The sequence below is a fragment of the Fusarium keratoplasticum genome, chromosome 5 (assembly GCF_025433545.1).
Source record: "Fusarium keratoplasticum isolate Fu6.1 chromosome 5, whole genome shotgun sequence".
Classification (NCBI taxonomy): Eukaryota; Fungi; Ascomycota; class Sordariomycetes; order Hypocreales; family Nectriaceae; genus Fusarium; species Fusarium keratoplasticum.
Window position 1 is genome coordinate 2136081 of NC_070533.1, and position 25968 is coordinate 2162048.

The 25968-nt window shown below is 54.7% G+C and overlaps 7 protein-coding genes across 7 annotated transcripts; 2 read left to right on the forward strand and 5 right to left on the reverse strand.

The window, feature by feature from the left end:
• Positions 1 to 1038: 1038 nt before the first annotated feature.
• NCS57_00729300 (uncharacterized protein) lies at positions 1039 to 2474 on the reverse strand (the record flags this gene model as incomplete). The annotated part of the gene is made up of 3 exons (XM_053057149.1): positions 1039 to 1789; positions 1937 to 2161; positions 2389 to 2474. 3 exons carry the CDS (start codon positions 2472 to 2474, stop codon positions 1039 to 1041), a joined length of 1062 nt encoding a protein of 353 aa, XP_052913344.1.
• A 1173-nt stretch (positions 2475 to 3647) lies between these two features.
• Positions 3648 to 5718, reverse strand: NCS57_00729400 (uncharacterized protein; the record flags this gene model as incomplete). Its single annotated transcript, XM_053057150.1, has 4 exons — positions 3648 to 4744; positions 4799 to 5391; positions 5446 to 5542; positions 5598 to 5718. The coding sequence occupies 4 exons, from the start codon at positions 5716 to 5718 to the stop codon at positions 3648 to 3650; spliced, it is 1908 nt and encodes a 635-aa protein (XP_052913345.1).
• Positions 5719 to 7996: 2278 nt separating this feature from the next.
• Positions 7997 to 13504, forward strand: NCS57_00729500 (Phospholipase D; the record flags this gene model as incomplete). Its single annotated transcript, XM_053057151.1, has 2 exons — positions 7997 to 13449; positions 13498 to 13504. The coding sequence occupies 2 exons, from the start codon at positions 7997 to 7999 to the stop codon at positions 13502 to 13504; spliced, it is 5460 nt and encodes a 1819-aa protein (XP_052913346.1).
• A 216-nt stretch (positions 13505 to 13720) lies between these two features.
• On the reverse strand, positions 13721 to 14500 carry NCS57_00729600 (5-demethoxyubiquinone hydroxylase, mitochondrial; the record flags this gene model as incomplete). The annotated part of the gene is made up of 2 exons (XM_053057152.1): positions 13721 to 14254; positions 14306 to 14500. 2 exons carry the CDS (start codon positions 14498 to 14500, stop codon positions 13721 to 13723), a joined length of 729 nt encoding a protein of 242 aa, XP_052913347.1.
• A 536-nt stretch (positions 14501 to 15036) lies between these two features.
• NCS57_00729700 (uncharacterized protein) lies at positions 15037 to 17102 on the forward strand (the record flags this gene model as incomplete). The annotated part of the gene is made up of 4 exons (XM_053057153.1): positions 15037 to 15218; positions 15357 to 16108; positions 16158 to 16294; positions 16350 to 17102. The coding sequence occupies 4 exons, from the start codon at positions 15037 to 15039 to the stop codon at positions 17100 to 17102; spliced, it is 1824 nt and encodes a 607-aa protein (XP_052913348.1).
• A 511-nt stretch (positions 17103 to 17613) lies between these two features.
• On the reverse strand, positions 17614 to 19330 carry NCS57_00729800 (uncharacterized protein; the record flags this gene model as incomplete). Its single annotated transcript, XM_053057154.1, has 5 exons — positions 18961 to 19330; positions 18710 to 18903; positions 18441 to 18620; positions 18286 to 18390; positions 17614 to 18141 (listed from the first exon to the last, which is right to left on the reverse strand). The coding sequence occupies exons 1-5, from the start codon at positions 19262 to 19264 to the stop codon at positions 17614 to 17616; spliced, it is 1311 nt and encodes a 436-aa protein (XP_052913349.1). The 5' UTR covers positions 19265 to 19330.
• Positions 19331 to 21239: 1909 nt separating this feature from the next.
• On the reverse strand, positions 21240 to 24041 carry NCS57_00729900 (Transcriptional activator protein acu-15; the record flags this gene model as incomplete). The annotated part of the gene is made up of 3 exons (XM_053057155.1): positions 21240 to 22490; positions 22552 to 23507; positions 23561 to 24041. 3 exons carry the CDS (start codon positions 24039 to 24041, stop codon positions 21240 to 21242), a joined length of 2688 nt encoding a protein of 895 aa, XP_052913350.1.
• Between the last annotated feature and the right edge of the window lie 1927 nt (positions 24042 to 25968).

The window sequence follows — 25968 nt, forward strand, 5'->3', positions numbered from 1 at the left end:
TGCATCTGCACCTAGGGATCCCACCGGCGTCAACAGAACAGGCTCAAATGGTAAGCATCACTCACCGCATTTTCTAGAGGCTTGTCTGGTCAAGGCCAAGTTTCAGGGCAACAATTTCTTGGGGAATATCAAAGATAAGGCGGGTTGCTACCTCGGGAGCTAGCTTCTTACCAATGCAGCATAGTATTATCATCCATGGATGCTAGGCAGCGGATACCTTTGCGACTACCAGCCACCTCAATAGCGCCTATCCGCTTCACTCGAATCAAGGAAGACAAAAGGCAATAGACAGACACTGGTCTGATGCTCTTCAACAAGCGGGGTGTAGCTCTACGAATCGAGTGGACCAAAAAACACTCATGACACAAGCCCTGAAGGCCAGCATGAACGCGTAAAGTGCATGTAGTCATTCGTTCCCAATATACGAGATAATCCTTCCAACCCCCCCAAGCCTAGTCGTCGTTCACTCATTCAATGACGCCTTTCCTCTCGCCGGCCTCCGTGTCTCATCCCAGCCAAACCCAAGTCCCATGTTGGCCGTTTACCCGTAAAAAACAACAACACAAGATTTCACATCCAATCATCTCACAGGTAGCCCAACTGTCCCCCGTCCGCTTCATCCTGGACTACCCTTGTGGGTAGCTAGACTTTGTGATGCAAACCAAGGCTTTTGAGGCCAAGGAACTAAGCTGAGGAGCACAGCTCGAGATCCATATCAACCAAAAACACCGCCGAGAACGCTAGATGCAGTAGACGCGGTTTCAAGAATAAAAAAAGAGTCCCCCCCAGGTATCAAACGCCCCCAAGACGCCATCAACACCTTGAACGCCACGGTGACCGAGGCCCCCGAAAGAACAAGCAGAAATACTCGCTGGACCAAAGTGACCCAGAAGCTTGATTCTGATGTGGTCAGAAACGTGCTAGCGTCTCAGAGCTGTTTCTTGTTATTGTCATCGTATCGTCTCTGGGTGTAGCAAGAGCCCGAGGTCCACGCAGGAGTTACAAGACCACACACCGTGAACCAAGTATTGTCGCCTCCTACTTCCTCAGAACCGCGTCGTAGATGCTCATAAGACCAGTGATGGCAGTGCCAGTCAAGATTCCCTTGTAGCCGCCATAGATGGCGTTGTTGAGGCGCACAATCGACATATCGTTGAGAAGACCGCCAAAGTTAACGCCCTGTCCGTAGACCACAAACGAGATGAGGGCCTTGACAATGCTGAAGGTCAAGGGGTCCACCACATACTCGGCCGTGTTGGAGCGAAGGCGGCCGCGGGTGGGTGGCGTGCTGGTGGCGCTCAAGTTGAAAAAGTAGCCCATGAAGCTGGGGACGGCGACGCTGGTGAAGATCCAGGTCAAGGTCGGGGACCAGAAACTGGATGAGAGGAGCAAGAACATGTCGGGGACGTAGACAGGGTAGTCGGAGGTGCCGAGGAATTGGATGGCGGGGATGGTGAAGGCGTAAATATTACTCAGAACTTCGCGACGGACGTTCCACAGCTCCCAGGCGGCGACGCAGAAGAGGACGCTCGTGACAGTGCTGAGAGTGTCGCGCGTCGCATGGCTGACCTCGGTGATACCGCTCTCCTCATACATCGACGAGACGCGCTGGCGCACGGCGCTGGTCGAGCGATCTACCGCGAGTGCCACGTCGGCCGGTGTGGCAGGCAGCGGGATGCGCGCCGCGACCTGAGAGAGAGCCCGGCCGGGGGTCTCGACGAGCGCCGTCGATATAGCTTGGGGAGAAGCTGCTTGAGGAGATGCGGCTTGGGGAGAAGCATCGTCGCTCCTGTACATGCCAAAGAAGGCCTGGTCAGCTTTGGGGGTCCAGAGAGCAAGGCGCAAGCTCCTCTCTCGGTCAACACAAGACGCGCGCTTGCGCAACGCGCAGTTTCAACGCGACAAGAGGACCAAGGAACTCGGAATGGCGACTCACTCAGGGGTAATCTCTTCAGAGAGCTTTGTCGTCCGTCGGCGGGAGACCTTGAGGGGTTTGTCGGCCTCGTCGCGCATCACCTCTCTCTTGACGGGCGAGCCGAGAGCCTTGGAGCGGCTGTTAAAGTAGCCCGCCAGCTCAGGATCGGCGAGGTAACGCGACGAGTTTTCCGAGAGGTATGTGTCGAGGGCAATACCCAAGTCATCCTTTTTGGAACCGGCGATGCTATATCAATTAAAGTCAGCGCGTTGAGGGGCTTATTTGTCGCATCGAGGGGTCGTGATGGAAAGTGGGCGCGTCGCGATGACGCCCGGACTGGGGTATGAATGAGGCGAGGCGAGGCGCAAACAATGGGCAAACAAAGAATGCGCCCGACGGTCACTTGTTGAAGATTGTTGCGCGCACCGCGTAGACAAAGAAAGCGCAATTGCGGGAGGCGGAAGCACACGTACTCTTGCAGGCCAAACTGCTGGGCGAGCTGGGCAAGCTCGGGCTTTTTCTTGGTCTTCAGCCAAGAGTTGTAGCTGTGGTTGGACATGGCGATAATATGAGGGTGTCGCCTATAATAGGCGATACTAGAGAAACAGACGGAAGGGCTTCAATGGCCTTTGTGGTTGGCGAGGGCTGGTGGCGCCGTGGGAATTGCTTCAAGTGGGCGGGCGATGATGATGTTGGCGATGGTGACGATGATGGAGATCTCGCCTACGACGGTGTTGGGTGGGTGATGGAGCTGGAGCTGGAGATGGAGGTGGACGGCGCGCGGAGCAAGAGGGCCCGTGTCAGCGGGTCCTGCGTTGTTTATGTTTTTTTCTGGCCTGGAGCTGAGGTCCCCGCAGATCAGCCTGACCGTGTTGTGCTTGCCTGGAGCTGGAACGAATGCAGATGCTGGAGCTGGAGCTGGAGCCGGGCGCTTGGCCACTAAAATCATAGGCACTTGATTCACTGGAGCTCTAAAAAAGGCCATGACCTCACAGCGTGCCTGCCTGCATTGGAGCTCCAGTTGCCGGTGGAGAGCTTTCGGATGATGACATTCATCCATTTGTTCCATCGGCGCTAGAACGTTTGGATGCGGTTGAACGAGGCAAACAAACTCCGTGACGCGACTTGCTTTCTATCACGAAGAGACCTTATAGGCCATACATTAGATGTCTGCTGTAATACTCTATTGAACTACTTAGGTATCTTACAGACAGTGTTTACCTAACTGGGTGAATTATTCTACTACACTTGTTATTTCGAGAACAGACACAATAATGGCCAGGCAAGGCCTTTCATGGGTTATGGCTTCCAGTCGAAAGAGGACGGGTGTGTCCCACTACGACTAACGCCAAGATGAACAACTCAACACTAATGAGAGTCTACAACTTGAACACATATTGGTCCGTCAACTGAAATGTTTTCATCCTGCACCACAGGAAACACCTTCATCCATCCCTAATGTTTACTCCAACCGCCTCTGGCCCGACGCGTGACGTGTTCTGCGTCTAGGACGCGACTGATGAATCCAGACCGTTGTTGGTCAAGCTAAGCGCTCACATCGCACCCGAATCAATCGACCCAATCAGGTGTAACATCGGTGCTGCCCTCAAGTTGATCAAATATCGCCTGTTCAAGGTCTGCCAATCACGAGCTCGATCACTTCTAGGACTCCTTACGAGTGTTTCCCAGCAAGGGTAACTCTTATTGTCTATTGGATCATGTACCTCGGTCATTATATCCAACTCGTAAACCTCTCCTGGCCCCTTCTAACGAGCCTGACGGGCACATGGTCATCGTTCATCTTCAGTGTGAGCACTGAAGTAGCGCCTAGGAGCTTGTTGCGGCTTGTGGTCTGCGCCTTGGCGTAGACTTCGCGTCTTTGCTCGCGGTCCATCGACTCAACCTGCTCGTCACTTGCCCACTCGTCCACGGCTAGCTCGATACTATGGTCCCTGAAGATGACGGCAAGCGCTGCAATGATCTCGACCTGCGCGATCCTACGGCCTAAGCATGAGCGTGGGCCGTCACTGAAAGGGATATATGCCCCCCTCTCCGGCCGGAAGAGCTGAGAGCTTATGTCTGAGCCTCCATAACCTCCAAAGTCTTCTGCTTCTGGCTCTTCCGTATCTGTTTCCTTGGCTACTGGGTCCTCGCTGTTGCGGTACCAACGCTCAGGGACCCAGTCATTAACGTCGCCTTCGCCCGGGTGCAGTTTGCTTGGCCTCGCAGGCCAGTATCGAGGATTTCGCTGGATCGACACTGCAACTAGAGACACGACTGTGCCCCTCGGAAGGAGGTGTCTCTTCCCATCGACTGTGATGACCTGATCCTGACCTGGGGTTACCTTCTTAGGGATCTCCACCACGGCAGGTATCATTCGAAGCGTCTCGTTCATGCATGCGCCGAGCATGCTGGCCATCATTGGGTTGACTAGGCCTTCGTAGTCCCATGAGCTTGGATCTCTGCCCCCAAGGATGTCGTCGATATCCTTCTGAAGCCTCCTCTGAGATGCTGGGTTATTTGCCAACTCTAGCAGAATAAAGTGCATGGCGTTGGCTGTTGTCTCATGCCCAGCCACGAGCATGATGAAGGCGTTTCCTTGGATTTCGTCACGGGTCAGTGAGCCTTTCCTGGGTTCAGCCCCCTGTTTCCCTTGGGTTTCGCCTGTTCCGTAACTTGACCTGACGAGTTGCCCCATCAAGTCCATGCCTTCGACACGTTCGCCCCGTTGGGCTTCCTGAATCTTTTCATCCATCAGTTCCTGCATGTATTTGCACCAGTCCTCGTGGGCGTCGGCTGCGAGATGGGCCTTTTTGAAGGGCATCAGTCCTGAAAGTTGGGTTAGCACACGACCATCTTGGCAATTCCTACGCTGACACTCACTCAACAACCAGCGTGGTATAAGTAACAGCATTAGGATGTATTCCAAGAGGATAGCAACGGTGTTCACAAAGCTTAGTTTGTGCCCAGCAGAGGGTTCAAGCGAACTATACTTGGCCAGCCTCGGGTTCACATCTGGAGGTAGGGTCTCGCCAGGCCAAAGCGACCTGAAGCCAAATCCCACGTATCCAATGATGTTGAGGGCCAGCCTCATGGTGTCCTGATCCAGTGTGTGAATAGTGCCGCTGTCGTCGTCGTTGGACCCCATCCACATTTTCACCATGCCCTTGGCCTGGTGGATGGACTCCTTGAACACGAGGGCTGCGTTCTTCTCGTTAAACGAAGCCGATGTGACTTTACGGTGCATACGCCAGACAGCACCTTCAGTAGTCAAGACATTGTCTCCAAACTGCTGGAGAATCTCATAAGTCTCGACATACTTGGGGAAGTGCTCACGCCTAGCAGTGATCTGGTGGATGGCCTCGGCGTTGCAGACCATGGTAATGATGAGTTTCGGCGAGACAACCATAAAGATGTCGCCGTATTTTGCGAACCCATCATGGCGCGTGCGATATGAGAAGCCAGGCGTCAAGACTCTACCCAGTCGGCATTTGTTAGCCACGGCTCAGCCAGGGGGGAGAGACACATACTCGAGCCACCTCTCCCACCATGGTTTAGGAAATAGTTTAATGATTGGTGTCCATAACTTGAACGTCAACTGCCATGGCAGGAAGATGGGTGAACACGCTAGATTGGTCAGATGCGAACTATGAGGGTAGCAGTCAAGGGAGGACAGGCGTACGGGCGATGATGTAGGGCAAGCCGCTACGCTTTGCTTCTGCGATGTTTTGTCGCAGATTGGAGATGTATGTGTAGACGGCATAGGCAAGGGCGGCGCCGATGAGGATCAGGACCGATTGCATGGCGTGGCAACGTCTCTGGTGGTTTTCACCGAGATGCTACTGAGTTGCGCCAATGACGCTGGTTGAGTCTAGGCTGTCAGATAGGCGTCAAGAGTAAGATTACGACTTGGTTAAGATAAGAGAAGAGTTTGCGCACAGAAACAGATTGATGAAGAAGAGGATGAGAAACTAGAATGATGGGATTTATCAATTAAGAGGGTGCCTCGTTGTCTTCAGTGTCTTCAGTGTTGGCGTTGGCTCTTCCCACACACATTCTGATGCACCCCCTTGTTTCCCGCCGCCCCGTCCGTCCTGCGTTCCAGACCTAGCCGAGGGACGCTCGCCGCAGAGAATCCCCTTAGCTCCAATCGTAGCGTCTTGAAATCATCATGGCACCCCATGGGATCCATCCATTGTGCGGCGGCTAAGTCGCCGGTCGAGGACGACATGTTTCTTCAGTGTGACTGTCAGTTTCGAGTGTGGGTTCCAAGAATCTTACAATGTTACCATGGACACAACAACTTGTGGATGTGCTGATGACTATTTTGCTGAAAAAGGGTCGATAGTGCGAAACCCTTGCTTTCAATCGTTCATGACCAGACGTTTTGCCTAATGGAGTTGATGGCATCCGCCTCAAACAGCAACAGGTCAGCTTATGTCACCGCCATGTGTTCGTTCAATTGCGCCTAGTGTTGTGTTACCATTATCATGTGAAGGGGATGTATGCAGGCAGGTTTGCAAGCACCGGGACAACCGGCGCATTCTCTTTCACTTAAACAGAGTCAATCTTTGGGGGCTAGGTACTCCGAGAAACATAAAACACCATAGTGGAGGATATTCCGTGCAACCAAATTACTCTTGTGTGTTGACTATCACGAGCATAGCATCATCGATATTCCTATCGCTTGCTCCACCACGTTTTCAAGTAATTGGACGTATTCCACAAGACATGCATCACTAGTACAGGCGCATTTCCCATAGATCTCAATATCGAGCTTGAGTAGGACTATGTAGTGTCTACGCACATGATCGCGAGTCTTTGACGAGTGCATGTTGCATCAGCTGATGAAGGTTGATTCCACACCCTTTGCTATCCATATCCCATCACATCCTGATCCGACCCCATGTGCGCGGGTAGAACATGGCGGACGACTTTTGAACAGGAAAGCCAGTGGTTGCGGTCGATACGCGGAATGAATGAATGGGCTGCCTCCTTCGTCGGCGAGTTCCATCCATCCAATATCAATGATTTCTCTGGGTCAGCCAACCTCCGCAGGTAATTTCCCTTGAACCTGGGCGAGCTTGGGGCACACTGGGCAAATCCATCATGGCACCTTTAAGGTAGACCCTCTTGCGCGTCGGGCCTTTGCTGAGGCGTAGAAACGGTGGATTAAAAAGGCCACGATGGCGCTTGCGTGCATGACATGTCGGCTGCTTGAGCGAACCATGTAGATCTCTATTTCTCTCTGAAACGTCTGAGCAAAGAATCTGGAGTTGAGCGAGAGGCGTTGCGGGCGTCTGGTGGACCCGTTTCACCTGTCCGTGATGGATGGATGCTCGGGGCCAGTGGATCTCCCCGACCTTGACTGCCCTGAGTTAGGGGCCCAAGGAGCAATTCTAGGGAGCCACTCCCCTGCAGAGACCCCCATCTCCCACCGACCGACGGGGCCCGGACTGTGGGTGTCATCGCCTTGAGGTGGCCGCCGCGGACTCCATCCATCCAGGATCCTTCCCAAATCCGCAGGTCACCGATAGAGGGAGCCCCGTCTGATCGTCCATTACCGCGACCGACCTGACAAGGGTTTCTCCAAATTTCGGGAGCTCAATGATACGAGTCCTCCACTGTGAACTTCTCCCTGGAGCTTCCATCTCAAAAGGGTCTCGTGACAGGAGACGTCGCTGCGAACCTCTATCCTCCATCGACGAACCGTGGTCTCGGGAATCGCCCTCTCCGGACCCCCGTGTCTATTCCAATCCGTCTCGTCCGTCCAACGTCGACCGCTCTCGCACTTCACCACCACCTCTCGCAAGCGCAGCGAACGTGCGCCGACTGCAACGCTTCCCGCCCCTTTTGTCAGCCTCGTTTCTCCGCCACGAGTATATCGACTCGACTTTACTTTGGCTTGGGCGATATTAGATTCGTTTCGTGTCGTGTCCGCTCGCTTGTTCATTATTCAGCATGCTATGTTCGACTACGTCAACTGAGCAACCATCCCTGTCCCGTCGCTTCTCGTTTGCTGTCATCAGCATCTAGGACTTTCAACACCACAACCATTAGAATCGAGTTCGAAGCATCGTCATGACACAGCATAAACGGGACGAGTCCGTCTCGCCCATGGACGTCACTCCTCGTTCCGCCTCGCCCTCCAATCCCGAGTTCAAACTCACCCCTCCGCCTCCTCCCAAACAAGCTTCCAACAATCTCCTTCCTCCCGTTGACCTCAAGGTCGCTCGTCCTCCAGAAACTCAACCTCCGCCTATCGAGACCAAAGGCGCTCTATTTGAGCCCCCGCACGCATCCTACTCGGCGCCCACGTCGGCCATACCAAGGTCTACCCCAGCCTCGACCAAATCACTGAAGGATCATGGAATCAACGACCGAGACTTTGGACTTGCACCTGAGGGAGAGGGCCAGGATACTAGCCAGGCACCCTCAAGACGCAGTGTACAGTTCACCCGACCCGAGGGCGTAGAGTCTCCTCCAACACATACTCGAAACAATTCATGGGAGGAGCCTGATACTCCTGGAAAGTCCAAGGGTGTCTCTTTGATGTCCAAGCTCAAGGCTCTCACTAGCACGGGTGGTCTGCAGACGTCAAAGTCCTCGACCCTGCCCTCTGCTTCTTCCGAGCAGGGCATGCAATCCATGGCGAGCTCTCCTACTGGTTCACGGCCGCCCCGTGGTATCCCTGGCACATTGACAGAGGAGGATACTGATGCCGACGCCGACGGTGAGGACACGGCCGACGAGGGCAACGCCGAGGGTACCAAGTCAAAGAAAAAGAAGAGAAGGATGCGTCGCATGAAGAGGACGAATGGTTCAACACCCGGAACACCAAAACGGTTTGCTCATGACACGAATGACCTCGACCCCTTTGATCGCATGGTTAGGCGCCGTGCGAGCATGCCTGATGCATCTGCTCCTGACTACGGAGTGTCTGAAGGTGAAGGTCGAGATCGTCTAGGGAGGGGATATCGCAGAGGGAACTCGTGGATGACACCTGCTATGCGACCCCCTGGCGAGGAGGCCGATGAGGTGGAAAGCCCTGGTGCCGTTGGACGACGGATGGGCCACCTTCGTCGAATTACTGTATTCGGTGGAGGAGGTGTGTCAGACGGCGATGCTATTACTCCTCGACGGCCATTCTTCACATCTGAAAGGGCTTCCACCTTTGGTGCTCAGAAATGGAAACAAGTGAAGAACACTCTCAAGCTCCTCCGACAGAAGAAGGAAGATAGGTTCGACTACTTCAAATCAGCGGAGCTGATGGCTGAATTGAGAGCTGGAGCCCCCGCTGTTCTCATGCTCGCCAGTATGATTCAGAGAGATGAGCACGGTAACAAGAGGATCCCGGTTCTCCTGGAGCAGCTCAAGCTTCGCATCACTGACAGCTGCCCCATGGAGGATGACGACAAGGACAGACACTGGATGTTCACAATAGAGTTGGAATACGGAAGTGGTCCGAGCAGGATGAGCTGGACCGTCACAAGGACACTCCGAGACATCTATAACTTGCATCTGCGATACAAGTTCGCTATCAACAACGACAAGTACATGCCTGGGCGTCTGGACTTGGGTGGCCGTCCGAAGCAGCCCAAGTTCCCTTACTCTGCTTTCCCTTATCTTCGTGGTTCCCGTAAGAAGGGTGAGGAAAGCGACGACGAGGAACAGGGCAGCGGCCGCGGCGAGGAGACCCAAGGCGAGGGCACCGCCACTGAAGCAGCTGGAGATGGCGTCTTCAGTGACCCGGAAATGCTCGGCGCCCAGAGAAGAAGGTCTCGTACCTTCTTAGGCATGGGGCCTAGACGCAGATCGACGGGTATTACTGATCCTGGCGAGATGTCTAGTGCCGAGGGCGCGGGTATGGATGTGGCAACACGAAGGCAGCGCTATGTTGAGAAGCAACGGCGTATCTTAGAGAAGTACCTCTCCGAGATGATCAGATGGCTCATGTTCAGAGCGGACAGCAACCGACTCTGCCGCTTCCTGGAACTGTCGGCGCTGGGTGTTCGTCTCGCCGCTGAGGGTAGCTACCATGGAAAGGAGTGCTATCTACACATCCAGTCCTCCAAGGGCCTGGACTTCCGCCGCGTTCTCACACCCGCCAAGGTAATCGCTCGTCACAGTCGCAAGTGGTTCCTTGTACGACAGAGCTACATCGTGTGTGTTGAGTCTCCCGAGAACATGAACATCTATGATGTATACCTCGTCGACTCCAAGTTCAGCATTGCCTCAAAGAAGAACAAAATGAAGGCAATCGGCTCCAGCCAGAAGAAGGATGAAATGGATTTGACCGTGGAAGCACTTCCTGAGAAGCACCATACGCTCACCCTCCGCACATCCGAGCGTAAGGTGCGATTCTTCTCGCGCAACCAGTCCGTCATGAAGCAGTTTGAGGACTCGATCAATGAGATGCTGAAGCAGACCCCTTGGTTCCAGGAGAAGCGTTTCGACAGTTTCTCCCCTGTACGCACAAACGTGTTTGCTCAGTGGCTTGTCGACGGCCGTGATTACATGTGGAATGTCTCTCGAGCCATCAACATGGCTCGCGACGTTATCTACATCCACGACTGGTGGCTGAGCCCCGAGCTTTACATGAGAAGGCCAGCAGCTATCAGCCAGAAGTGGCGACTGGACAGACTTTTGCAAAAGAAGGCCCGAGAGGGCGTCAAGGTCTTTGTCATTGTCTACCGAAATGTCGAAGCCGCCATCCCCATCGACTCGGAGTACACCAAATTTTCTTTGCTCAACCTCCATCCCAACATCTTTGTTCAAAGATCACCGAACCAGTTCAAGAAGAACCAGTTCTTTTTCGCGCATCATGAAAAGATTTGCATTGTAGACCACGACGTTGCTTTCGTGGGAGGTATAGATTTGTGTTTTGGACGTTGGGATTGCCCCCAGCACCCGATTGTCGATGATAAGCCAACCGGTTTCGAGGTTTCTGAAATCCCCAAGGATGCAGAGCATTGCCAGCTCTTCCCTGGTAAGGACTACTCGAACCCTCGAGTCCAGGACTTCTTCAGGCTCAATGAGCCCTATGAGGAGATGTACGATCGAAGCAAGGTTCCCAGAATGCCCTGGCACGATGTGGCCATGCAGGTCGTTGGACAGCCTGCGAGAGATCTGACGCGCCATTTCGTTCAGCGATGGAACTATCTACGCCGTGGACGCAAGCCCACTCGTCCCCTGCCCTTCTTGCTGCCTCCGCCTGACGCAAAAATGGACGAGTTGGAGGCTCTCGGACTCACTGGCACTTGCGAGGTCCAGATCCTTCGATCAGCCTCTACTTGGTCCCTGGGAATTGAGCAGACTGAGCACAGCATCCAAAACGCCTACATCAAGATGATCGAGGACTCGGATCACTTTGTCTACATGGAAAACCAATTCTTCATCACGAGCACTGAGGCATATAATACCCGGATCGTGAACCGAATTGGAGATGCCTTGGTTGAGCGCATCATCCGGGCTCACGAAAACGACGAAGATTGGCGATGTGCCATCGTCATTCCCCTGATGCCTGGTTTCCAGAACACTGTGGACGAGCAGGAGGGCACAAGTGTTCGTCTCATTCTCATGTGCCAGTTCGCGAGTATCTGCAGAGGAGAGCAATCCATCTTTGGCAGACTTCGAGCCGCTGGCATTGACCCAGAGGACTACATTGGCTTCTACTCTCTTCGACAATGGGGCATCATGAGCAACGATGTGCTCGTGACTGAGCAGCTCTACATCCACGCCAAGACCATCATTGTCGATGATCGGGTGGCCCTCATTGGCTCTGCCAACATCAACGAGCGATCCATGCTTGGCAGTCGTGATTCCGAGTGTGCTGCCATTGTTCGCGACACGGACATGATCATGTCGACAATGGCTGGAAAGCCGTATCAGGTCGGCCGCTTTGCCCACACACTCCGTCTGCGTCTTATGCGAGAACATCTCGGCTTGGATGTTGACGAGATCTTGGAGGAGGAGCGCCGTGAGGAACTCGATCGCCAGGACTTTGAGAAGGAGATGGAAGATATCTACAATGAGGATGTGGCCTCTCCCAAATCTTCTACCTCCAACTCCAAGCGTCCAGAGCCTCTGCAGGTCCCCAGCTTCAACCATGATCTTGATGTCGCCACTGCCCGCGAGATCGACACCTCCAGCACCAGTGACAACCAAGAAGAAACACCGGATATTGCCCAGGCTGAAGGCAAGAGAAAGCACGAGCTGGATGTGACTGGGTACGGCCCTGACCGATGGAAGAGTGCCGAGAAGACCGGCCTGGACGCAGGTCGTGACTCCGTCATTGTCAATGGCCGAGAAGTCCTCGTCAATAACGTTAGCAACGAGGGCAAGGGCACGCTGGAGTCTCCCAGGGAAGCACACCAACATCCTCCTCTGGCGGACAACAGGTACCTCGAGCCCGGCCATGCTAACAGCGATGGACTTCCTCCTGTGCCCGCTTTGAATCGACGGACCACCGACCAACTGGGACTGCCTCGACCAGCACAGCTGCCTTCATTGCCGATTAGCGATGACACTGACATTGGAGGGCCTCCACTACATGTTGACCCCGAGTCTGGAAAACTGACCAATGGCGTGTTCCACCCGATGGCCGCAGACATTCACCCTGCTCACATCGACAAGGACTGTATGAAAGACCCGGTCAACCCCAACTTCTTTGACGAGATTTGGAATCGCGCTGCTCAGAACAACACCAAGCTCTACCGCCGCGTCTTCCGCTGCATGCCTGACTCTGAGGTGAGCACTTGGGCCGAGTATCGCGAATATATGGCCTATGGTGAAAGGTTCCGCTCAAGCATGGAGGGACGAAGCAGATCAAGGGGCGAAGATTCCGAATTTCCCCCTTCTTCGCGCCATCGTGGTTCTACCTCTGCAGGCGCCGGCGTGGGCGCGCCAGGACCGGAGGTGTTGGCCAAGGCTGCCCAGACGGAAGCCGAGAAGGCGGCCGGGAAGCTGACTGAGAAGCTGCCCTTTTCTGGACATCACGATGATGATAGAATCAAGATCGTTATTCCTGACGAGGGACCACGGGCTATGGACGAGAAGCAAGCATTGCATGATGGTGAGGGAGGCTCGTCTCGACCAAACACGGGCCTGGACAGCGAGAGTGCCGTTGACACTCAGCGGCCGATAGAGGCACCTTCTCCCGTTTACTCGGTGGGAGATGTGCCATTCCCTGCTTTTGAGAGCAACAACGGAAGGTTCTTGGAGCCGCAGACAAGCACCAAGAACAGGGAGCGTCGAACCACCTTTTCGACCCTGGAGAAGCCGTCCTCGCGAGAGACTAACGCTCCCCCGCCTGGTCAGTTTGGTTCGGTGAAGCGTAGGCGCCGCGCAACCACTAAGAACAGCCGGCGTGGCGTGTTCACCGTTGACGATATGCCGTCGCGCACTGAGGCCGAGGAACTTTTGAATATGGTACAGGGGAACATTGTACAGTTCCCTTACGACTGGCTTCTTACCGAGGAGCAGAACGGAAACTGGGGCTACCAAGTGGATGGCGTTGCCCCCTTGGCTATCTAGTAAGTAACTTGCTCCGCATGGATGACGGCAGTGCTAACAGATCGCAGCAATTAATCATAACTTGTTTCAAGTCGTGTTTGAACATGAGTTTGCACAAAAGCATGGCAAGGCGTTTGGGTTTCCAGGAATAAGGGAGCATTCATTGGGCGCGCTGGTTATAGCACACGCAGAAAGTTCCTTTCGTGCATTGAGTCTCATGTATACATCTTTCTGACTCCAGCAGACGCAAGTATTTCTATATTACATGTATAATACAACTAAATTGATGCTTCACACCCTCTCGCTCACCCAGATGGCACCCCGACAGCCTGCTCGGATGACACCGGTGAGTAGCCAGTGTGGCTCTGCTTTTCTTGCGTCATGCTCGACGGCATGATCTAGATGCTCCAGCTCTTCGTCCCTAATCCTTCGAAGGGTCTTGACGAGCTCTGATAGCTCTTCGCCGACTTCATAACCCTCGGCCTCCCACTGAGTGATCATCTCCAACAGCGTTCGAATCTGCTCATTGTAGTGACCCCCAATCTCGGTCTCGACAGCTTCGGTGCAGGCCATGGCAGCTTCATAGCCCATCATGGCGGTTGACCAGCCCAAACCTGTAGCCATGACGGACCACAGGGGGTAGAGCGCGGTAGGTCGGATGCGGTGCTTGTGAATGAGGCTGTTGAAGGTCTTGAAGTGGCCGTCTTCCTGGTCGTACATGTGCGCCATCAGCTTGCGGAGGTGTGGCTTTGAGCGGAGGATGACGGGGGACTGGGCGGCGTAGATGAGGACGGCAGCGAGCTCGCCGGCTTGGTTGACGCGAAGCTGAGGATCTGTTAGCAGTGCACCGGGTGCAATTGAGTCGCTTGTGCTTACAGCTGAGTCAAGAAAGTCACTCTGCTCCTTGGTAAGTGGCTTGCGCTTCTTGGGAGCTTCAGCAGATCCGGCGGCCACTGAGGCCTGGGCATTGGAGGTTGTCGCAATGGAACGGACACATGGTCTGTAGAAAGAGGCAACTGGCCGAGCCCCTATAGTGCACAGAGGCCGTACGAGAGCTCGAGTCGAGGCCATGGTCACTGTAAAACCTTGGACGTCAAAATTGCCTCTTTTGAGCCGTCAATTGAAGGGTCGGTGGCTCGAGGGTTCACGGAGTCCCGAAATCGAACGATAAACTATGACGGCGCCGATCGAGCTCCGGGTCCTCTCGGTGAGTTCACCGATTGGTTGCAGCTCACCGAGGGCGGACTAAAGCTTCGCCGGGAGCACGGACCAGCCATACACGTGCAGTAAATGACATAGCCTTGGCCAATCAAGCGCAAGCCAGCAGACGACGAATTCAGCACAGGTTGTGGAAGAGAGCGACTCTGCTCCTTCAATTTCTTGCACAAACACATTCTCTCCATCAAACGGAACCTCATTCATCCCCGCAAACCTTTCGCGCCTGCCCTGTCATCCTTACGGGCTCTCTTTCATCTCGACACGGCCCGAAATTTTCATCTCGAGACGCGAGCGACGCGCCTGCTGCGGCTGCCATAGCTTTACGAGCTTGCGCCTCCCCCTGAGAGCACTGTGCTTGAGGTCATCACCAATCCCCGAGAGCAATCGCTATGGCCGATATCGATGACGAGCTTCTCGCCCTCGCGGGTGGAGATTCCGATGATGAGGGCTCTGGCAACGAGAGCAGGGACGTTTCGGCGTCGCCGCCGCCTGCCAAGAGAGGTGGCTCGAAGAAGGGATCGGGAAAGAAGTCGGGGCGAGGAGGCGACGACTCTGAAGAGGAAGGCGAAGCGTAAGTGACCTTTTTTTCGCAAAGAGCCATCCTGTACTACAGGAAGCTGTTCTTGCCCTGCGCGCGAAGTGAGCGGCTGGGCTACCCTCTTCTCCAAATCGCCATCACCAATTCATCAAATGCTGACGTGCGACACAGATACTCTGGACCCGGTACCCCGAACTCTCTCGAATCCGCACCGATGGACGAATCCGACTCTGACGCCGAGCCGTCGCGAAACCGAGCTGCTGCTGCGGACGACGATGATGACGACAAGTACCCCGTCGAGGGCATGTACGTGAGCCAGGCGGAGAAGGCCGAAATCATGGCCATGCGGGAAGTCGAACGAGAGCAGATTATCGCTGAGCGTATGATGGAAATCGAGCGCCAACGCCAGAATCGCCTACTTCGTCAGATGATTAGCAGCGTCGAGAATGAGGAGCGCACGCAGGGTAAGAAGAAGCGCAACGCCGACACGGCTGAGCTTGAGGGTGGTGAGGGGAAAGCATCACGGCAACGCACAGGCGATAAGGGAGAGTCTCACGGGGACTCTCATCGCGGATCAGCAATGGATTCCCTGCGCCGAGCGAGGGCAGAAAAGGCACGTCGGCGAGAGGATCACGAGAGACGCAAGGATGCCTACTCTCCACGCGATCGCGACTCTGATCGCCAGGACAGCGACGACGACTTTGGCCACAGACGCTCACCCACGCCCGAAGCCGACGAACCTCGTGACCAGCCGCCAGCTGAACTACGGGATTACGACCGAGTACGATTGGGACGAAACGAGTTCGCCCAGGTCTGCTTCACGCCTGGTTTCGAACATGCCATCACGGGATGCTATATCCGCATCGCTCTTGGACCACACCCTGAAACCGGGATTGAACAGTACCGCATGGCGTTGATCAAGGGTGCGTATAGAAGAGGGGATATATCAGGCAACACTGACAAGATGTGCAGGTTTCACTACCAGCCGGCCATACGCTCTCAACGGACCCAACGGTACCTTCGTGACGGATCAGTACGTAAAGGCAGCCCATGGAAAGGCGATCAAAGAGTTCCCCTTCATCGCTGCCTCGAGCGGAAAGTTCACAGATGTACGTATAACATGCCTCGGTTCCTCGACATAGTCACTGACTGGATGAATGATAGGCCGAGCTCAACCGATACAAAGTTACCTGTCACAATGAAGGTGTAACGCTGCCTACAAAAGCCTATCTCCTCGATAAGATCGACGAGATCAACAAGCTGATCAACCACTCGTGGACGAGCGAAGAGATCAAGGGCCGGCTAAAGAGGATCAAGGACTTGAAGCGGCGGTTTGACCCAGCAGAACGAGAACGTGTGGCCCGAATCCTTGAGGAGGCTCGAGAGCGTGGTGACGACGCAAAGGTTGAAGAGCTCCAAGAGGAACTCGACAAGCTTGGTACGCAGCGCCTGGCGTTTAGAACAAGCCTGGGGCCGTCCAAGCTCTCCGAGACTCCCAAGGGACAGTCAGAACAAGACCGGTTGGCTGAGCGCAACCGAGAGAACCGACGTCTCAATGCCGAGGCAGTACGAAAGGCTCAGTTGAAGGAGAAGGCGAAGTCGCGCGAGATTGAGATGGCCATTAAGCGTGGCGAGGCGTATCAAGGCGACATGTCACGACGACTGAGGACAAAGGCCAAGTTCGTCTACGACGTCAACGAGTCGGTGGACAAGAAGCCGGCGGCCAACGGAAGCGGCGCCAGCACACCAGGAACAAGCACACCCAAGCCAGCAGCCAAGTCTCAACTATCATCACACTTGGCCAAGTTGCAAGAGGAAAAGTACCAGGAGAAGAAGGGCATCCCAACGATCCACAAGCCCCTGATGGACGACGATGTGATCGGGTCGCTGGACCTGGACATTGACGTCGAGATTTGAGGAGGGAGCGTTACTACGAAAAGCGCGGATAATTAATTGCTTTGTATCATTGCTTTACGGATTAGAATCAAGGGCAGGGCGTGGGTTGCATTTTATGATACGTTCCAGGTTCTCACTGATCAGTAGGGGAGGCTACAGGCGAGGGACCAGGGCTGCTATGTGCATTAGATCAGGCTTGAGCAAAACAAAATTACTATTAAGTTTAAATCCTCCATCTGATGAGTTGTCACTCTTCGTGGTAGTTTGTGGCCCCATGGGGTTCCGAGTGAACACTCCAGTACTATCGTGGCTTATAAGTGATCAAGTGTGGTCAAGGGCAATACTTGGGTGTTCACGCCAAAACTGCATCTTATTCTCGGCTTATGTTCATAGATGGAAAGCGGTGTATTTCAACTAAATTATGCCAAGCATTACATGTAAACATCTACTCGTGTCTCTTCTCATGAGCTCTCTCTCGTGTATTCTGGCTTGTGATCTATATCCCATTAGTAGCATCTCGCTCATCCACCCCCTACCGTCTATCCAAACTCTTGCGATCCTCGAGGTAGTCAAACTTTCCCTGGACTCTCCTGACGATGTGGTAGGCCATGACTAGGACCTGGAAGAAGAGCACCGAGCACACAGCTCTCACCTCTTCCCTCGCCTTCTGAGCCAGTCCCATCTTGGGCCGGATGACCTTGCCGTCCATCTCGTCCTCGAAACGCTCACACACATCAAGGTACAGCCGTGGGTCGTCGGTGATGACCCCGTCGATGAGGGCAGGGCCAGCACCGGGGGAACTCCTCCCACGGCCCAGGTTCTGTCGGATGCACCACTCCATCCAGCGCGGCTCGTTGACGGTCCAGGTCAGGAGGAGCTTGTCGGTGCGCTGGAGCTCGCGGAGGAACATGCGTCCTGGGGGTCCCACGAGGCTCTTCTGGTTGAGGTTGAAGCCGAGGTTGGGGACGCGGAGGAAGTGGTGCGAGTAGAGCAGGGAGGCGCTGATATGGGCGAGGGGGAAAGTCGGGAGGTGTCGGCGGGCTGCCTGGAGGAAGGATGCCTATATGCTAGGGTTAATCAAGTTCTTTGAGGATGGAGTGAAACCGTTGTGAGTATGAGGGGTGTAAGTAGTGAGAGTGTCGCAAAGGCCCTGAGTTGACCACATGGTGACTAGTGGAGGGTGTATAAGTCAAACGCGACTCACGTTCCAGCATCCCAGCACGATACGTTGATCCCATGGCACCGACCCCTGTACACTATCAAGGGCCTTTGAGATGGCAAGCATCAGATCGTTGGGGTCATCATCAAGCTAGTAGTCGCATTAGTCCATGTCTTACACATGTCAATCTTGAAACTCACCTTGATGTCTAGCACAACCCAGATCTCGTCAAAGCGCGGCTGGGCCAGCCACGAGAGAAAGTCCTGCAGCCGCGGCATGGCCTCGTGAGGCTCCTTGAGGGTGCGCATGGTGCTGAGATACTCCCACGAGCAATCGGCGATGCGGGCGTCGACGCCGAAGCATCGCTTCAAGGTTGGGTCCTGCGAAATTCACATGCGTGCACATGTCAGCCCGTTTTACAAGATATGAGATTTAGTGGTGGTTAGTTTTATGAAAAGTGGTTGATTACATGTGACAGCACGGCGACACCATCGGCCGAGAGATGGACGTCGGTCTCGATGGCATGGGATCCGGCTCCGAGTGCGCCCCGGAACGCGGCCATGGTGTTTTCCGGAAAGTAGGCCTTGGCACCGCGGTGCGCGATTGCCTGCGGGAGACGGCGGGATGGATCCCGGAGGGACGGCCGGGCAGCTGCCCAGGGTGCTTCCTGCCGTGTAAGCGCCATTGTCTTTGTTGTAGGTAGCACAAGCAAATACTCACCCCGTGGAATGGCTTCGCTCTGGGCATCCTTATCAATCAGGGACTGTCTCTCGTGTGACATGGCTGTTACTGCTACTGCTGTTGATGTTGCTACTGCAACAGAGCGTCGCTGTTGGTGACTGAAGAGGAAACAAGGGCCTGCTGCAGCCTCATGCGTCGTTCGGATATATCGGACTCGGAGGAGGAGAAACTGGCGGTCAGGACAGGCACGCGATAGGAAAGACACTCGCTCATGGACTCTGCAGAATGGCAACGAAACAGAAAATGGAAGAGTCGTCGTCGTAGAGAGAAGCCTCGTCTTCATCCCAAGGCTTCCGGCTGAAGTGGCTCCATGATCCGATCCACCTTTTGAAGACGACCCCTGGCCCAGATGACGGAGTTTACGTCGTTAACCCCAGCCAAAAGGGACCTCTGGAGAAGAAACGTTTTGCACAGCCACTATCAGCCACATATTGTTTCAGCCACATCCGGCATCGCTCGCTACCTACCGAATTAACCTCCCGGTAGAAGCTCAACTTTCGGAAACAACGTGGGATTCCTGCAGCGTGGGAGCTATTACAGAAACAGACTAAAAGACAGGGGAAACGCAATACGCGCGTGTCAAATTCATCACTAGGAGACACAGTACATTGCGCACTGCTTCTGCGTCGGTGAGACTCCGAGAGCTCGGTTTCTCTAGCGGCAGCCAGTTAGAGTTAAACCTCGGCTATTGACCTCGGTCTACCAAGAGAATTCCATGATGGGAAAACAGACAACTAATACGCACAACTAATACATTCAACCCAACATGACACAATAAAGAACCCGTCATCTTTTTCTTAGTCACGGGACCATTCAATGCTTAAACCTGTTTCTTTGTCTTGTGCTATTATCGCTAAGCGAGAGACTCTTCTCGACTCACTCTGGCTCCTGATCGACGGTCTCGACCCAAAACACCACACTTATAACAACAACAGCAACCATCATGGGGATGATGAATGGCAGACCCGGCTTTGCTTTCCGGGGCACACTAAGCAGCGGCATGATGGATGGCCACTCCCCCTGATGCATCTTATCGTAAATGTATGTACTGCCCGTTCCTTGAGCTGAAGACAACGCCTCCCTCCCGCTCACGCGACACCCAAGCCATAGAGCCCGCATGCACAACATGACAGCGGCGACCAATCTCGTGCTAATCCGGACCGCCTCCCATTTTCCTTTCTTTTTTTCCTTCTTCCACTCCCTCCCCCGCCCTTTTTCTCCAAACATTATTCCTCCCCCGGTCCCTGCTATAGGCGGCGTGGTCCAGTCCCCTTCCTTCGCAGGCCACCGGCAACATCTTTGGACTTGGCCAGGCCCGGTCGAGGCTGCCATTCTTTTTTTCCTTTCTTTTTCCCTTTGTTGTTTTTAATTCTTCAAACCCGGGGTAGGCGAGTCCCGGGGAAAGGTGTGGGTGCATCTTGTGTAAGAAACTAGTAAGCCATAAAACGTCCAACGGACAAGATTATCTGCATGCCATGGGGATATCTGGACAACCCCCGTCAGACGGTGCCGAGACACCTGTTGGAATTGGCTGCCTGGCCAGGTTAAATTAATTAGTGAAATATCTTGGCTTAGCCGGCCGCAATGCTTGACGCGCCCTGGCATCCTTGGCGACTTGGCGTACACACGCCTGCACATGGACGCATCCCATCCTCCCAGAGACCATCCCATCCGCCTGCCGGTTCTCGAGACTAGGGCCGGTGACCTGGTGCTGCCTGTCTCACATTTCACTCATCCAAGAGTGGATAGGGGCATGTTCTTCAGCCGAGGCGTCATCACCGAATTGCTTCAGAGTCTTGTTTGAATTTCTTTCTTTCAGCTATGTACGAAGTAGCAAGCAGACTTTCTAATCTCTCGTCGCTTTGCGAGGCCCATCCTTGGACTCTGGCCATCATTCGTCATTCTCTTCTGTTCTTCATGTCCTCTCCGAGGATCCAACCCATCGATCAACTCCTTCAAAAATCAAACAATAAACTGCTGGTGTCCGCCTTGCCGGTCCCAGATTACATAGAGTGCCAACACCAGGCGCAATAATAATAAGAATAAAAGCAGTCGCTCAGGTCCGCCAAAAGTAGCGACAGTTACCTCCCTTCGGTAGATAACCGAACTGTCTTCTTCCCAACCAAATCATCAAATCATTCCAAAGACTCCCGTGAAACTCCCTGTCAAACAACTCCGTAAAAGTCATAGTCATGCCCAGCCGTAAGAGTTTTCAAAAGCACCCGCCCGAGGTATCATTTTTCCTTTTGGTTCCATCCTTACATGGGAAACGCCTCCATCCGGTTATCAAGCATGTATCCTTCAGGGTTGTGTTGTTGCTGCTGCTGCTGTGCCATCATCTGGTTGCGGTAGTCGACATTCTCCACGCTGAGGCCGAGCTCAGAGGGGCCAACCTCCTCACCCGAGCTGAGGCTCTCGTCGCTCATGCTAAGAACGCTCTGCGGGGGCTGGGGGTTGTTGCCAAAGTCGCCGATGCTGAAGCCGCTGAGGTCCCAGTTGTCCGGGGGCCAGTCACCGCAGTTGCTGACGGCGATCGACGCCTCGTTCACCAGTCCCTGTCCACCGTAGATGGCATCGTAGACATTGTTCATGCCACCATCCAACGAGCCCAGGAGCGTCTCCCACTCAGTGGTTGAAACTCCGTGCATCTTTGCCGAAGCCACAGGGGAGTGCGCCATCATGGGGTTGGCCTGGGGTGTCTGTCCAGAGTGGGAGTGGGCGCGGTTCTGCTGCGGCGATGCAGGCTGCGGCGACTGCGAGGGGTGGCCGAAGGGCATAAAGTCCAGGTTGGGTCGGGATAGAGGTGAAGCCTTGTGGCCGGGGTTCGGCGAGATCTGCGACAGGGACATGCGGTGGTCTCGGTGGCTCATGGGAACCTCGGTCTGCAGGTTGTCAAAAGACTGGCGGGATCGGGCACGGTACAAGTCTGGTCGCTGGCCGGCACCGGCGGGCATCGTCATGCGCCTCAATTTCTCCTGCTGGTCCATCAAGTTGCTGTCGCTAGCCGCGGCCCCCGGGAGCTGACCGAGGGGGTAGGCGGTGGCGCTCTTCTTCTTGGGGGCCATACCCGCAGGCGGCGACCCTCGGTTGGATGCGGGGGCGGCGGGCATCGACACCTCACGTGAAGTGTGCATGGGCGAGCCGACAGTCTCATCCAAGGTAACCAGCATGCTGGCCACACGCTTGAAGTCGACCGAGCCGGTGGCCTTGGTCTTATCCAGGATCCGGACCACAGAGTTCACCAGTCGCTCATTGTCGCGCATCAGCTTGCTGTCGTGCTTGAGGTCGATTGAGTGGTACAGCAGTGTCATGCCGCAAACAACCAGGAGGTCGGACCGGTTCAGGCAGAATGAGAATGTCATGCTGCGCTCCTCGAGCAGCTGAATAATCTGAATAATGTGCTTGCTCGAGGTGCCAATCGAGATGAGTGCCGAGGCCGCCTTGGGTCCCAGGCTGGAGCCGACGGCGGGGCGGTAGATGAGTGTGCGGATGTAGTAGTAAGCCAGGGCCTGTGGTTCGTTAGCGGGAAAAGTCCACAAAAATACCTCAAGGATTTCTTTAGTGACATACCAGGAGAGGTGAGCGGCTGCCAGTCACATCTGTAGACGGCTTGTCCTGGACAAAGTTGAGTCTCAGATGAGCAGGCAGCTGGTCGTACCAGGCATCAAGCTCGCTCTCGAGGGCTGCCATCTGCTGCAGCGACATCTCGTAAGAGGTGGCAGCAGGGTAGTTCTTCTCAAGCACCTTGGCGAGGATGCGGGTAGCGCGGAACAGGGCCAGAGCACTGGACAGCCGAGTGTACTCGCCAGGGAGAGTGGGCTGGAAACCCTTCTCGGTGACGTACTCATCGTCAGTGTCGCAGGGGTACTCGGCTTGGACATCCTCCTCCTTGAGGAGCTTGGGAAGGCCGAGGATGGCAGCCGAGAAGCAGTCAAGGGTGTAGAGAGTCCAGAAGACCTTCTTGCGAGTCTCAATGGTCAGGGCGCCAAACGAGAATCGCTTCTGGCTCTGATGCAGACCGAGGCGGTGCGACAGGCCGATGGCAATGCCCTTGTAGTGCTGGAGGCGCTTATAGTCGGCGCGCATGGTGCAGTAGAGGAGGGCAAGGGTGAGGCACTGCAGAGTGTTCATGGTGTTCTCCATGAGGACGGCGTCGAGAGCCTTGCGCCATTGCTGCTCACAGGCAGCCAGCTGAGGAAGATCAGGGGCATCTGATGAAAGACCGGCAATGTTGAAGACGAGGTAGAGCTGAGCAAGCTTGTGATTGCTCTTGACCTTCTCGGGATCGGCGACAAACTCCTCATAGACGTGCAGGAAAGTGGGCTTGTGAAGGACAGGGAAGAGGGGAGCCCATTCTTGGAAGTAGACGTTGACGCAGCGGTCAGAGAACAGACGAGGAGGAACCTTGAGTGACTGCTCAGGAGTCTTGGGGCCGAGGGACTTGCAGCCCTGGATGTGCAGGAAAGCCTCTGGGTTGAACTCAGTGCTGGGCTTGCCAGCCTCCTGAATCTTGCGCTTGAATTGCTCTGTCGGAATTGTCAGTAGATATTTTTGTCAAAACGGCTGTGGTGAAAATTACCAATAAATGTGCGGCCACTAGAAGCACCCATAAAGTAAGAATCAGAGTTCTCAACGCCGAGCAACAACGGCGCGGCCTGAACTCTGAATGTATCCTCCTTTGTGGGCTGGGCGTCACTCCGAGTGTCCATGGCGACCGGGCTGCTGGCGGGCATTGAAGGGCTTCTCCGGTTGCCGTGAATCTTGGAAAGCATGTCGATCTTCTCATCCTTCTCGTCCAGCAGGTCCTTGAGCTCTCTCACTTCGGCCTCTAGTTGTCGTACTCGCTCCTCCAGGGACTCGGTGTAGCCACGGGGAAAGGCGCGGCGGCTGAGCTTGTCGCTTGTCCGGCACTCAAAGCCGACGTTGGCGCACTGGGAACAGGTAGGGCGGATTCCGTCGCAACGGATCTTTTTACTCCGGCAGCGATCACAAGCCTGGGCAATCCGGCTCTGAGAGCTGGTGCCCACCTTGATGACCTTCATGGGAAGAATTCCGGGCATTTTGGTGGTTGTGTGTGTATGTATGTGTGTATGTGCGGTTATATGGGTGGGCGGCTAAATTGCCGAGGGAAAAAGAGGTTGCCGAAGTGTCGTCGCCAGAAGCGGTTGTTTTTATGTCCGGCGTTGCTCCTTGGGATATTGTGTCGTCCGTGCTGTCACCAGCTAAATCGTCCAGTTGAAGAGTAAGAGGTCACACAGAGTGAGTCGATTTCGTGTGTAGACCGAGGTCTTGTTCGGGTGTGATATCAGCAGCGCCAGGGCCGGGTATATAAGGTATGGTGGTGGATGGTGGGGGTAGCCTTTGGGCGCGCGGTATTAAGCAGCTGTAGTGTAGGTATGGGTATCTCTGAAAGATGAAGGTTTGAAGGCTGGTGTAAGTGATGACAGCCAAGGGGAAGGGAGGACAGATATAGGTATAAGGGCACGAGACAAGATAAAGAAGCAAAGGGCAGAAAAAAAGGTGGGAAAGATCAGTGAAAACAGGGCAGATTTTAGAATTCTCGGGGTGGGAAAGAGGAAGATTTAGTAGAAATGAGGAATCGGGGGTCAAGGCCTAGGACGCGATTGTGGAGAAGAAGTGGGAAATCCTGGGGGAGCCCGGGGACAAGCCCGTGTGCACGCTCTGCTGGCCCAACCGCCAGGTGCGAAGAGCCACTGAGGATGAGGGTACCTTGGATTACGGCGGAAGAGCAAGGTTGGCTCTAGGTACCGTCTTAGTGCACGAAATCTGGGGACGCCCATCTGAGGGCGTGGACGAGGGGGGCGAGTGTGAGTGTGAGGGTGTGTAACTGAGAGGGAGTGTGTCATGACGGCGACGGGATGCGCTCACGGTCCGGCACGGTACGGTACAGTGCCGGAGACGGAGAGAGAGCTGGTGCGGTGCACATGGCACTGGCAGAGTCGCCAGGGGCCGGGAGTCACCGCTGGACGATCAAGGGACCGGCGGCGTCTTTGACCAACCCTCACTCAGCATGGCGAGATGAATGACCTTGGTGAGAGGAGAGCAGCAGAAGGTGTGTGCAGCACGTCAAAGGCCCAGAACGAGGTACCAGGTGTACAGTGCGGATCCAGAAGCGGCTCCCACTGGGTAAACCGACTCGCCCGTTGGCGGACTGGCTTCCTCGCTGGCTCACCCCCGAAACCCGAGAAGGACAAGAGAAAAAAAGCTACTGCTGCACGCAAGCAAAAGCACGCTTCCTGGCAAGAGCCACTAAACTCCCTTTGGGGTAGTGGGGGGACCCCTCTAGCTGGAGCGCTGTGCTCTGAGTCGAGTCGAGTCGAAATCCAGCCCGTCGATTGAGTCCAGTCGGTACCTCAGGTACGTACAGCCGCAGCAGGTGTTGAGGTGTGGCATGCCATGCCCTGGCCACGTCCGCAGCGTCTAGGGGCGTGCGATGGACGGTTCCATTCTGTTTTAGTGCAGGTGTGTGGGGATTGGAGAAAGACTCAGATGGAAAGAAGAGAAAGAGATTCCGGTCTTCTCTTCTCAGCTGTGGGGAGTTGTCGTGTTGTTTTACGGAGAACGGAGTATTCGGAGGACACGGAGAAATATGTCTTCAATTCGCGGCAGCGCATTCTCTCAGTGCTGAACAGAGCATCAACAAAGGATCCAAAATGCTAACTACTCACTAGAATCATCTCAAGAGGTTGGTATAAGTCAACCCGAAGCAAATCATGGCGGTCTGCACAAAGGTCAAGAGGCGTAGTCCCTCTAGTCTGCATCTAATCCATCCATTGGATAATTCACTCCCTCCTGACTGCAACCCAAAGCATGGAGGTTTCGACTCTTGGGGATAGGAAGGTAAGCTCCCTATCCAGAGTCCAATCGCGGACTGCGGATTGCGGCCGGCGCATGTTGCTTCGTCTTATTCCTCTCCTCCTAGCTTCTCATCTCATCTCTAGTCCCAATCATTTCCACTTCCTCTTC